Source organism: Microcaecilia unicolor, chromosome 12 (assembly GCF_901765095.1).
Source record: "Microcaecilia unicolor chromosome 12, aMicUni1.1, whole genome shotgun sequence".
In the NCBI taxonomy this organism is placed as follows: Eukaryota; Metazoa; Chordata; class Amphibia; order Gymnophiona; family Siphonopidae; genus Microcaecilia; species Microcaecilia unicolor.
The window spans coordinates 87,655,896-87,670,151 of NC_044042.1; the positions used below are offsets into that span (position 1 = coordinate 87,655,896).

The following is a 14,256-nucleotide window of genomic DNA, read 5'->3' on the forward strand; positions in this document are numbered from 1 at the left end:
TTCTACACTCCCTTGCCTCTCCTTTACTAACAGTGTTCGCCTGTGCTAACATTATGCAGACTAATAGCTTCACGTTACCCTGCACAGTAAGGTTGACCACGCCAATATTTGTCCCTCCAGAGCCACTGTCATGTGCCACGTTGACAAGACATTCATAGAGACCCGAATCCTCCTCTCGAGTACGGTTGATGGAAACTGAAACATTTGTAGTTGGCATGAGGTATACAAACTGGATGCGATCCTTGAACTGTGGATCTTCTATCTGTGAGGATGCGTCCATGTATTTCAAGATCTGAAAGTAAGAAAAGAAGAATGGACAAGAACCAACAAAGGACTATTTCTAGGTTCACAGATACCGATACCACCAGGATTACTTGTAAGCCCCATAAGCTGTGAAAGAGTCAGAACTAATAATGAAGAGTCAATCCCTAAGTATACTGGTGAAGATCAATGGTTTAAACAGGATGCTCAAGAGAACTTATTAGGGGTATTTTTTTTTATTTTAGTTACATTTGTACCCCGCACTTTCCCACTCATGGCAGGCTCAATGCGGCTTACATGGGGCAATGGAGGGTTAAGTGACTTGCCCAGAGTCACAAGGAGCTGCCTGTGCCTGAAGTGGGAATCGAACTCAGTTCCTCAGGACCAAAGTCCACCACCCTAACCACTAGGCCACTCCTCCACTGTTGCTACTATTTGAGATTCTACATGGAATGTTTCTATTCCACTAGCAACATTCCATGTAGAAGTCGGCCCTTGCAGATCACCAATGTGGCCGCGCAGGCTTCTGCTTCTGCGAGTCTGACGTCATGCACATATGTGCAGGACATCAGACTCACAGAAACAGAAGCCTGCGCAGCCTTCTACATGGAATGTTAGAGCAACATTCCATGTAGAATCTCCAATAGTATCTATTTTATTTTTGTTACATTTGTACCCTGCGCTTTCCCACTCATGGCAGGCTCAATGCGGCTTACATGGGGCAATGGAGGGTTAAATGACTTGCCCAGAGTCACAAGGAGCTGCCTGTGCCTGAAGTGGGAATCGAACACAGTTCCTCAGTTCCCCAGGACCAAAGTCCACCACCCTAACCACTAGGCCACTCCTAAACCCATCTTTACTTGCATTTGTGTTTATGTATATTTTTTATTTGTTGAAAATATATATATACAAAACAAAATACATAAACACACACACAAAAAAAAAATATATATACACATAAACACAAATACAAGTAAAGATATACCCCTAATAAGTTCTCTCAAGCATCCCGTTTAACCCATTGATCTTCACCAGTACACTTAGGGATTGACTCTTCATTATTAGTGTCCATTTTTTTGATCTCCCTCGGGAATGTTTTGACAGTATTTAGTGAAACAGTCAGAATCATGTTTCTGTTCTTTTAAAAATAATTGTGATTACACTATAACAAAAGACAATTGTCATGAAAGTGGATCACAGATGCCACCTCAGCACATTAGTAAAGATAAATCCTGTAAATGCAATACCTACTCAGGCAACATTAGGAAGAGAGGAAACATTGGGCTGTTAGGCTGAGGCTGAGGTCTTCATTGGGAAAAGAGAAAAAAAACGTGTTTCTTCTCTTTAAGCATAGAATCAAAAACTTTGCTGAAGAGAGAGGCTTGTACAATCACCTTGTCTATTTCCTATTTCGTTCCCAAGCCACACCACATCTTTCAAGCATGTCAGGGTGGTGTTGGAGGGGTTTCTTTTTCCTTGTTTTCTATAAATACACATGTACAACTGTCACTCCTGATTAAGTTTTTTGGCTTTTGCATCCAAGCCACAGCAAACATTTACAATATAATCAGGGATCCATGAGGATAATGAACAATATTTTTCTTGTATTTATTCCATCTAAGAACTTTTGGCCAATTATAACACTCAATAACTTTTTGTTTGACCATCATCAAATTTTCCAGATATAAGGATTCTGTCGTATTTTAATAGGGATCCCATACATTCAGTGAATACACACAAGCAACTGTCATCCCTAATATGTTATTGATTTATTAGATGTGTTTTTAAACCCATCATGTTCTCATTCGTGGCTTGCAGTGCTACGTGATCAGTGAGTTGACAACATATAGACAAGTAGGACTCTTCGTTTTGCATTCATTACTTGGGTAAGCATGAGGTCTTGTTTTTAGTATATTGTCATTGCATGATACTAATATATAAAAGTGCACATGCATTTAATATTAATTACCCTATTTCATTTTTTCTAACAACCATTTATACATCATATTTTAGCTGGCATATAAGTCCAAAATTATATATATACCTGGAATACACATAATATTTATATTTTCATATTTTTTGATTTATATTAGCAGAAGCCAAAAACTTTTTAAATCTTTTGAATATATGTATGCTGTTTTAATGGTTATTAAGCATATTTGAGCATATTGACCTCTGATCAGAAAATCAGTGTCTATTGAATTTTCATATCTCTATATGGATGTGCATATATATGTTTTTATTGGCATTATTTATATGTTATATGTTTTGATTTGTAGTGTATTTATTGACCCCTGATGCAGACGCTTTTTAGCGTCGAAACACGGCCTGTGTCGGGTCGTTATCTCTGATATAATAAAGACTGTTGGACTCACGTCTCCAGTGGTGAATTGTCTATTAGTCTCTACTTTTGCCTTCATTGATATCTGCACCATATTAACTTTTCAGGACGTCCCAGGGTGTCTACAAGACCATGACATCAGTATATTTCATGGATTCACATTTGCAAATTGACTTTCTTTGTTGGCAAAAACAGAAAGAAAAAAAAAAAAAAAAAAAGATTGCTGGGCCGCACTGTTCCTGCTCACAGCTGCCAGTCCCACCTTCCTCTGACACAATTTCCTGTTCCGGGGTAGAACCGGTCAGCTGCGAGTGGGAATAGTGTGGCCCAGTGATCTTTTTCAGTGTTTTTGATGCCGCTGCTGAAGCAGCAGAAGCAGCAGTGGTGGTACTGGGTGGGAGTGGGGAGAGCCTAGTGCGCCAGTGGGGGGGGGGGGGGGGGGTGAAAAAAAAAGACAGACACTAGATGGAGGAGGGAGGGGGACAGACGCTGGATGGAGAATGGAGGGGGGAGGGGGGAACAGATGCCGGATTCAAGGAAGGAGAGATGGGACAGATGCTGGATAAGAAGTAGAGAAAGGACAGATGTCTGATGGAAAGAGGGAGAGGAGGGAGAGGAGGGACAGGCACTGGACGAGGGGGAGAGAGAGGACAGATGTCAGATGAAAGGGAGAGAAAGGATGCAGATGTTGGATGGAACTGGGGAGAGAGAGGGGCCAGATGCTGAATGGAGGAGGGAGAAAAAAAGAGGAGACGGAAATGAGGAGAGAGAGGGGGCAGAGGCTGGACGGAAAGGGCGGAGAGAGAGGGGGCAGAGAGAGGGCAGACGCTGGATGGAAAGGAGGGAGAGAGAGGGCAGACGCTGGATGGAAAGGAGGGAGAGAGAGGGCAGACGCTGGACGGAAAGGAGGGAGAGAGAGGGAAGACGCTGGACGGAAAGAGGGGAGAGAGAGGGCAGATGCTGGACGGAAAGAGGGGAGAGAGAGGGCAGATGCTGGACGGAAAGAGGGGAGAGAGAGGGCAGATGCTGGACAGAAAGGAGGGAGAGAGAGGGCAGACGCTGGATGGAAAGGAGGGAGAGGGCAGACGCTGGATAAGAAGTAGAGAAAGGCCAGATGTCTGATGGAAAGAGGGAGAGGAGGGACAGGCACTGGACGAGGGGGAGAGAAAGGACAGATGTCAGATGGAAGGGAGAGAAAGGATGCAGATGTTGGATGGAACTGGGGAGAGAGAGGGGCCAGATGCTGAATGGAGGAGGGAGAAAAAAAGAGGAGACGGAAATGAGGAGAGAGAGGGGGCAGAGGCTGGACGGAAAGGGCGGAGAGAGAGGGGGCAGAGAGAGGGCAGACGCTGGATGGAAAGGAGGGAGAGAGAGGGAAGATGCTGGATGGAAAGAGGGGAGAGAGAGGGCAGATGCTGGACGGAAAGAGGGGAGATGCTGGACAGAAAGAGGGCGAGGGGGAGAAAGGGGGAAGACGCTAGACAAAGAGGGTAAGGGGAGAGAGTGGGAAGACGCTGGACAGAAAGGGGGAGAGAGGGGGCAGATGCTGGATGGAGATGGAAAGGGAAGAGAAAGAGAGAGAGAGGAAGAGAGCAGATGCTGGATGGAAAGGGGGGGGAGAGAGAGGGGCACTGGCAAGACTTAAGAAGAGATCGAGGAAAGAAGAAACAAGACACTGGGACCAACACAATTTTAAAAAAGTAAATGGCCAGACAACAAAAATAGGAAAAAAATGAATTTTATGTTTAGTTTAGGATAAAGCAGTGGCGTAGCTACGTGGGGCCACGGGGGTCTGGGCCCCCATAGATTTGTCCCTGGAGCCCCCATGCCAACAACCCTCTCGATCCCCTCCCGCCGCCAACCCTCTGCCGCCGTCGGCTACCTTTCCTGGCAGGGGACCCCAACCCCCACCAGCCGACGTCCTCTTCTTCCGGCGCAAGGCTTGTTCTGCAGGATGTCAGACTCACAGAAACAGAACGAAGCCTTGCACCGGAAGAAGAGAACCTCGGCTGGCAGGGGTTGGGGTCCCCCGCCAGCCAAGGTAGGCGACGGCGGGTTGGAGGTGGGGGGGTTGAGACTCTCGGTAGGGTCAGCAGCGGCGGGGGGGGGGGGGGGGGGGGTCAAAGTTGGTGGTGGCGGAGGCGGTTGGGGGAAGGTCGATGGCGCCGGGGGGGGGGGGGTGCTAAAATGTGCCCCCTCATCTCGGGCTCTTGACCCCTCTCCTGTTTGGCTACGCCGCTGGGATAAAGTAGAGTGGTACCTGTGTTAATAAATACAGAACATGGAGATAAGGTGATATCTTTTTTGGACTAATTTTAATACATTTTTGACTAATGTTTGGAGACCCAGCCCTCCTTTCTCATGTCAGAACAGAATACATTAACAGCAGTATACTGTCCTGAACTGAGGAAAGAAGTTTTGGCCTCTGAAAGCCAATTGAAAAATGTATTTAGTCCAATAAAATGATATCATCATATTTTCCATTTTTATATGCTAATTTATAGTATAGTGATTGAAATATGTCAATTTTTTGAAATTTGCATCTGTGGGTGGGGGAATAGCGTCAGCGCAGCAGGCAGGAAAGAACATGCTCACCCCCCGCAGAGGCCACTAGACCACCAGGGCCCTTCAGGTAGGACCAGGATGGCAGGTCCATGGGCTGGGATACAAAGGCATTATAGTATTTTCGGTTTTATTCACCATCCCTTTCCTAATAATTCCTAGCATCCTGTTTGCTTTTTTGGCCAACGCCGCACATTGAGCAGAAGATTTCAGCGTATTATCTATGACCACCAGATCTTTTTCTTGACAGCTGACCCCTAAAGGTGGAGCCTAGTAGCATCAGGTAACTATTATTCAGATTATTCTTTCCAATGTGCATCACCTTGCATTTGTCCACATTAAATTTCATCTGCCATTTGGATGCTCAGTCTTCCAATTTCCTGAGGTATTCCTGCAATATTTCACAGTCCACACGTGTTTTAACAACCTTGAATAGTTTTGGATCAGCTGAAAATGTAATCCAGTGGCGTAGCCAGACAGCCAATTTTGGGTGGGCACAAAATTATCACTGCTCCGCCATACCTCCACCTCAAAATATAATTACTTTAGCTAATGAGGATCCTCAAGCTTTGTTAGCTGAAGACTTTCTTCAAAGGCAATTAATACCAATCGGTCCAGCACTTTTCTTCCTTCCCCGCCTCCAGTCTATGGTCTGGCACCTCTCCCTAGCTCCACCCCACTGACAATTAATACCTTTAAATAAATTTAGATATTAGATATGTATCATATGTCAAAGAATAAAGTGGTTGCTCAAAGCATCAATCAAAGCGACAATCGCTCTACTGCAAAACACTATGCACAAATTTGTGCAAAAACACACTCAGAACCTTACTGTACCATAAATATTACACTGGGCAGACCCTAATACACCAATATACCGATACAGAAAATGCAGACCGTCAACAATATGAAACAAGGGATCATATCACAATTCTCATGTAGAGCCACAAAACACCTTTTTAGGATGGATAGTGTTCACAATGAGCTCCTTTTATTAACGACCATATATAGATCCTTCAAGAGGTAGTGTGTCATGATTTAGGCTCTACACCCTTTCTGATGTTCTGGTGCCACCTCAGTAAGGCCAATACACAAATTCTCCACTGCAAAACACTATACACAAACTTGTGCAAAAACACACTTATAACCTTACCAAACCATAACAGCACTAATTCCAAGGACAGGACGAGCTACAAACTTATGCGTGGAAAGGCAGCACTATAATTACACCGGGCTCTAAAACACCAGTACACAACCTAGTGAAACAAAAAAAACAAAACAAAAAAGGCTGCAAATACTACACGCTAGCAGAATACTGCACCTTGATCACACATGAAAAACACATGACACAACAGATATGAAGGCAAATTTCTGAACTGGAAAGTTATCTCTAGAAGTCGAAGTCAGACTCAGCATGCAGCAATACTAGAAAAACTGAAACTTACATGCAAAATATCACAGATGCACATTTCCAAAAGCTGACATATTCCAATTAATAAATTCTGAATTAAAAAATGTTTTCTACCTTTGTTGTCTGATCATTTAGTTTTTCTATTCGCGTTGGTCCCAGTGTCTTCTGTTTTATGCAGTGTCTTCTTTCTATTTGATATTTTTTCACTCACCATGTCCACCATCCTCCTGTGTCCTTATGTTTTCTGCCCCTGCCCTCCCCTCATCCATGTCCAGCAATTTCCTCTCTCCCCTCCATCCATCCATCTCCTGATGTCCAGCAATTTCCTCTGTCCCCCCCCCACCCTCCTCTCCATGTCCAGCGAGTCTCCCTGCCCTCCCTCAGCTCCCCAAAAGCCCTCCGAATCCTCTCCATTCCCCCCTCCCCTCCCACCCATGGCCAGCGAGTCTCCCTGCCCTCCCTCAGTTCCCCAAAAGCCCTCCGAGTCCTCTCTGTCCCCCCTCCCCTCCCACCCATGGCCAGCGAGTCTCCCTGCCCTCCCTAAGTTCCCCAAAAGCCCTCTGAATCCTCTCCGTTCCCCCTCCCCTCCCACCCATGGCCAGCGAGTCTCCCTGCCCTCCCTCAGTTCCCCAAAAGCCCTCCGAGTCCTCTCTGTCCCCCCCTCCCCTCCCACCCATGGCCAGCGAGTCTCCCTGCCCTCCCTAAGTTCCCCAAAAGCCCTCCGAATCCTCTCCGTTCCCCCTCCCCTCCCATCCCACCCATGGCCAGCGAGTCTCCCTGCCCTCCCTCAGCTCCCCAAAAGCCCTCCGAATCCTCTCCGTTCCCCCCTCCCCTCCCCTCCATGGCCAGCGAGTCTCCCTGCCCTCCCTCAGCTCCCCAAAAGCCCTCCGAATCCTCTCCATTCCCCCCTCCCCTCCATGGCCAGCGAGTCTCCCTGCCCTCCCTCAGCTCCCCAAAAGCCCTCCGAATCCTCTCCGTTCCCCCCTCCCCTCCATGGCCAGCGAGTCTCCCTGCCCTCCCTCAGCTCCCCAAAAGCCCTCCGAGTCCTCTCCGTCCCCCGCACACGAACCTGGCCTTTTTCTTTCAGTAGCAGCGAGCGACGTGAAGGCACTGCAACGCTCGCCAGCTTCATGTTCTCCCTTTCCTCTTCACACAGTGTTCGTCCCGCCTTCGCGGAAACAGGAAATACGTCATCGTAAAGGCGGGACAGACACTGAGTGAAGAGGAAAGGGAGAACTTGAAGCAGTGTCTTCACGTCGGTCGCTGCTTAAACAAAAAGGACAGGTTAAAAACATTTGCGGCGACGGACGGAACTGAGGGGGGAACGGAGGAGGAGCGGAGGAAGTCTGACGGTCGGGCGAGGGAGGGAAGGAGGAATGCCACGACTCGGGGTGCACCATTCCTGGGTGGGCCTTGGGCTTAAGTGGGTGGGCCTAGGCCCACCCAGGCCCACCCGTGCCTACGCCCCTGATGTAATCACCTCACTCATCGTTCTGATTTCCATATCATTTATAAATATGTTAAATAGTACTGGTACCAGTACAGATCCCTGTGGCACTCCACTGTTAACCCTCCTCCATTGAGAGAAATGATCATTTAACCCTACCCTCTGTTTTCTGTCCAATAACCAATTCCTAATCCACACCAGAACCATGACTCCTATCCCATGACACTTTAATTTTCTCAGGAGTCTCTCGTTAAATCACAAGAGGATTTTTCTTCACCCAACGCATAATTAAACTCTGGAATTCGTTGCCGGAGAACGTGGTGAAGGCGGTTAGCTTAGCAGAGTTTAAAACGGGGTTAGACGGTTTCCTAAAGGGCAAATCCATAAACCACTACTAAATGGACTTGGGAAAAATCCACAATTCTACTACTACTACTACTACTATTTAGCATTTCTATAGCGCTACAAGGCATACGCAGCGCTGCACAAACATAGAAGAAAGACAGTCCCTGCTCAAAGAGCTTACAATCTAATAGACAAAAAATAAATAAAGTAAGCAAATCAAATCAATTCATGTGAACGGGAAGGAAGAGAGGAGGGTAGGTGGAGGCGAGTGGTTACAAGTGGTTACAAGTGGTTACGAGTCAAAAGCAATGTTAAAGAGGTGGGCTTTTAGTCTAGATTTAAAGGTGGCCAAGGATGGGGCAAGACGTAGGGGCTCAGGAAGTTTATTCCAGGCGTAGGGTGCAGCGAGACAGAAGGCGCGAAGTCTGGAGTTGGCAGTAGTGGAGAAGGAAACAGATAAGAAGGATTTATCCATGGAGCGGAGTGCACGGGAAGGGGTGTAGGGAAGGACGAGTGTGGAGAGATACTGGGGAGCAGCAGAGTGAATACATTTATAGGTTAGTAGAAGAAGTTTGAACAGGATGCGAAAACGGATAGGGAGCCAGTGAAGGGTCTTGAGGAGAGGGGTAGTATGAGTAAAGCGACCCTGGCGGAAGATGAGACGGGCAGCAGAGTTTTGAACCGACTGGAGAGGGGAGAGGTGACTAAGTGGGAGGCCAGCAAGAAGCAGATTGCAGTAGTCTAAACGAGAGGTGACAAGGGTGTGGATGAGGGTTTTGGTAGAGTGCTCAGAAAGAAAGGGGCGGATTTTACGGATGTTGTAAAGAAAGAAACGACAGGTCTTGGCGGTCTGCTGGATATGAGCAGAGAAGGAGAGAGAAGAGTCAAAGATGAACCCAAGGTTTCGAGCTGAGGAGACAGGGAGAATGAGAGAGCCATCAACAGAAATAGAAAACGGGGGGAGCGGGGAGATGGGTTTGGGGGGGAATAACATGTATAGAATGTTTGTACTTTTGGGAAGCTTGCCAGGTGCCCTTGGCCTGGTTTGGCCACTGTCGTGGACAGGATGCTGGGCTCGATGGACCCTTGGTCTTGTCCCAGTGTGGCATTACTTATGTACTTAATTACAAGAGGACCTTACGAGACTGGGCATCCAAATGGCAGATGACGTTTAATGTAAGCAAGTGCAAAGTGGTGCATGTGGGAAAGAGGAACCCAAAATATAGCTATGTAATGCCAGGTTCCACATTCGGAATCACCGACCAGGAAAGGGATATATGTGTCGTCATTGATGATACATTTAAACTCTCTGCTCAGTATGCGGCGGCGGCGGCAAAGAAAGCAAATAGAATGTTAAGTATATTGTGTAAAATTCTGATCACTGCATCTCAATAAAAGATCTAGTGGAATTAGAACAGGTATAGAGAAGGGGAACGAAAATGATAAAGGGGATGGGACGACTTCCCTATGAGGAAAGGCTGAAGCGTCTAGGGCTCTTCAGCTTGGAGAAAAGATGGCTGAGGGGAGATGTGATAGAGGTCTATAAAATAATGAGTGGAGTGGAACGGGTAGATGTGAAAGCATTGACAAAGCGCTAATCACAAAACACTAAGTACTGCACTACAGCACTAGCACGAGCAAAGAAAAAAGAAAAAAAAGAAAGTGGGCAGACATTTTATCTGCTGGTACACCTAGCACCCTAAGTGGAGTACAACCAGGGATTTTTTTTTTTTTTTGGGGGGGGGGGGGTACTTGGGGGTACTGAGTACCGGCACCTTTTTCATAGTCTGCTAAAATTGACTCATGGTCCCCAAGTTATAATGAAAGAGCTCAGGCTCTACACACCAATTCTGCCTTTTCATAGATTCTGTGACTGGTTGAAGGGGGCCTGGCTATTGTGGGGAGGGTCCCTCAGTGATCACCCCACCCCTGAAGGATGGCATGGCATTTGAGTACCGGCACCTTTTTTGCTAGAAAACACACACTGAGTACAACTTATGCAGAGGAGCTAAGTATTATTATTGCTAATGTTATACTGTTTAGATCATGTCAACTGAATACTGACCATGCTGGTTATTTTTAGCATTTCATCTATCTCAGCTCCATTTGCAGGTAGGAAGGGAGGGATTGACAGTGCGATGATGGTGGTTACCAGTGATATGGTACAAGCTGTTTAACGGCTTAACTCATGCACTGTATTCTGAGCACTATTGTACATTATTGTACACTACTTTAGAACACATGGGATTTAGAGGTAACATATTGGATAGTAAGCAAATTTATTAAGGTTTCTAGTCTTTCCATATACTTATAATATAAGAGAAACCTATCGATTAAGGATCCCCAGAATACCTTTATTAGTTAAAATGTAATGCCAAGTGCAGAAATCCAAAGGAGATGTACCAGATAGGAGAGGAAATATTGATTGATACGCACAGCTCAAGAGAGGGATCTTTGGGTGATGGTGTCTGAGGATCTCAAGGTGACAACACAATGCGACAATGCAGTGACAATGGCAAGAAGGATGGTAGGCTGCATAGACAGAGGCATAAACCAGCAGAAGAAAGGTATTGATGCCCCTCTACAAGTCATTGGTAAAGCCTCACTAGGAGTATTGTGTTCAGTTTTAGAGGCCGTATCTTGCTAAGGATGAAAAAAGACTAAGTGGTTCAGAGAAAAGCGATGAAAATGGTATGGAGTTTGCGACACAAGATGTATAAGGAGAAACTTGAGAAACTGAACATGTATACCCTGGAGGAAAGGAGAGACGGGGTGATAAGATAGACATTCAAATATCTGAAAGGTATAAATCTACAAACAAACCTTTTCCAGGGATAGGAAGGTAGTAGAACTAGAGGACATGAATTGAGGTTGCAGGGGGGCTGACTCAGGAATAATATCAGGAAGTACTTTTTCATGGAGAGGGTGGAAGATACTTGGAATTCCCTCCCGCAGGAGGTGGTGGAGATGAAAACAGTAACAGAATTCAAAAATGTGTGGGATAAATACAAAGGAATCCTGTATAGAAGACATGGAACCCAACAAGCTTAGCGGTAATGAGATGGCAACACCAGTAACTGGGAAGCAAAGTCAATGCTGGGCAGATTTCTATGGTCTGTGTCCCGACTGTGACTGAACAGATTGAGCTTCAGTAGCTGGAGAACAAAGTCAGTGCTGGGCAGACTTCTACAGTCTATGCTCTGAAAATTACAAGCACAAATCATGATCAAAGTATACATATGTAGTTCACATTATACTTTATGCGATGAATTATCTTGTTGGGTAGACTGGATGGACCGTACAGGTCTTTATCTGCCATCATCTACTAGGTTACTATGCTTCACTGATATATACAAAATGAAAACACAATTACAGAACTATTTGGAAATGGAAGCAGATCAGCATGAAAATAAAGTTTTAAATACTACCTAAACAAAATCCCCAGAGTTAACAGGGAAAAATAAGTAAATTTCCGAATTCATAATAATTTTCCACTGCTTCACACTTTCAGTCCAAAACCAATTTAACTTTCACCCGAGATATTCTTACCACTTGGAAAGTTACAACCTAAGGCTCTATGGCTCTGTTGGAAAAGAAAGCAGGAGCCAATCTAGTATCCACTTCCTGGAATTTGTCAGAAGATTGCTTGGAAAACTCACAACTAAGTTACTGACCCCCTTCAGTTTACACTACATTCTAGTGACAGCCCACCAAACATCATGCAAAGAGACATCTTGCTCACCATCTAAATGCCTCTACAGCTATGCCCAGATCACCAAGAAAAGACACCGACACAGAATAGGCCTCTTACTGGCTCTCTTCAATGGAGAACTACTAGTAGTAAAAACTCAAGTCAAAACAACCCAAACCAGACAAACCATATGAGCACAAATCCCCAGCAGGATATAAATCAGAAGCCATCGATGGGGGTGGGGAAGAACAATCACAGTTCAGTTCACAGTTCAATTTTGATGTACTGCCTAATAAAAAAGATAAGTAACTGTATATACTATATAAACAGCTTTGAATATTTTTTTTTTTTTACATTTGTACCCCGCGCTTTCCCACTCATGGCAGGCTCAATGTGGCTTACATGGGGCAATGGAGGGTTAAGTGACTTGCCCAGAGTCACAAGGAGCTGCCTGTGCCTGAAGTGGGAATCGAACTCAGTTCCCCAGAACCAAAGTCCACCACCCTAACCACTAGGCCACTCCTCCACTATAGTTGCAAAAACAATAGAAAGGCTGTATATCAAGTCCCATTCCCTTTCCCTACAGGTAAATACATACAAAATAAAGTCTACGAGAAACGGAAGAAAAGGTGGGGAAGATAGGAGATCTAGAATATAATTAATTTCAAAATAGAGCAAAGGGGAGGAGACATGGCAACATTAATAGATAGCATAAGAAAAGGAAGGAGAGAAGGGGTAGCAGACACAGGACTCAAAGATGAGGTTGGTAGTGGCTGAAATCTACATGTGGTAGGTTACTTAAACCGGGGGGGGGGGGGGGGGGGGGGAACTTTTGTTTAAAATTCTGAAGGGAGGTTTCCAGTCAAGTATCGATGGGAAGTCTATGCCAAAGAGATGGGGCAACTACTTTAAAGCAAGAGGCGTGCATTGTCTCCAACTTTAATGCATAGTAGGAAGGAATAATGAGAAGTTTTTGTTGAGTTGAGCATTGTGTTTGGACGGGCTTATGCTGAAATTTGGATGCACTTCTGAGGTGTGTGTGCAACTTAATTGGCTAACAAGCCATTAATGAGTAATAATTGGATGTTAACAATCAATCATTGATGTCAATTGGCTCTAATTAAGATTTGCACATGCATCTGGCTGCACGCCATTTTAGAACACTGGGCACCTAAATCCCATAGCATGCAATCCAAAAGGGGATGTGACCATGGGTGGGGGTCAGAAGCATTCCAAAAAATTGCATGCAACTTGCACACCAGGTTTCAGCAGGTATAAGTCAGGCACCCTGAGGTAGGCACTGGAATCGACGCTAAGCACTGTTCTATAAGGGTGGGTCCCTTTAGAAGAATAGCGATTAATGTCAATCTTTTTCAAGTGACATTTATAGAATTCCCCCCTTAAGGGGCAGATTCTATATATGGCACTATGAGTTACACATGCTAAATTGGGAGCATGTCCAAATTAATATGTGGAACTTGAGTAACAAGTCAGTCAATCAGCACTGATAATTGGGCAATAACCAATTATCAGCACTAATTGGCAATAATTAGGATTTACACACTATTGTATTCTATAATGATGTGCATGTAAATCCTAACGTGCGTACATATTTGGGGCATGAATAGGGGCATTCTCAAATGTTATGAGCATTGATATAGACTATGGCCAGACTGCACTTAACTGTAGGTACCTGCATTTAAGGCTGCTCATAGCAGGCCTAACTGCAGGCGTCTACAGTTAGGCACAGTTTATGCCTAAGCGTGATTCTATAAAAGACACATACTCTTTATAGAATGACGCTAAGCGCATTAAATTTTCAGTGCTGATTTTTAGGTGCTACTTATAAAATATACTCCTAAGAGTATTACTAAGAAATGAAGGAATGCCTGTGTAGAAAACTTGGTGGGCTACCAAAAGAATCTTAGATGGGGTGCAAAATGAGACAGGTAGCCAATATGGCCTATAGATTGTAATCTGCTTTGTTTTTACCACAAAGAACGTCAGTATATAAAATCTTAATAAACTGTAAACTGTCTGTAAACTAGTATGATTTCTTCTTGCCTAAGATAAGCTTTATGGCAATATTTTCAACTAAGTGCAATCAATGCAGCTGGATATCATTGGCGTAAGTGAAGAGATTTAAGTCTACTGATTGGATAAGAAGTACGAGCTAAGTGAGATGTCTGGCTCATCAA

General features: G+C 45.0%; 1 protein-coding gene across 1 annotated transcript in view; it reads right to left on the bottom strand.

Moving 5' to 3' along the window:
* ESAM (endothelial cell adhesion molecule) overlaps positions 1-14,256 on the bottom strand; it is a 101,908-nt gene that overhangs the window by 16,940 nt on the left and 70,712 nt on the right. The window contains exon 3 of the mRNA XM_030221910.1: positions 79-292. Within this exon, the coding sequence (XP_030077770.1) occupies positions 79-292 (214 nt within the window). The remainder of the gene's footprint in view (positions 1-78; positions 293-14,256) is intronic.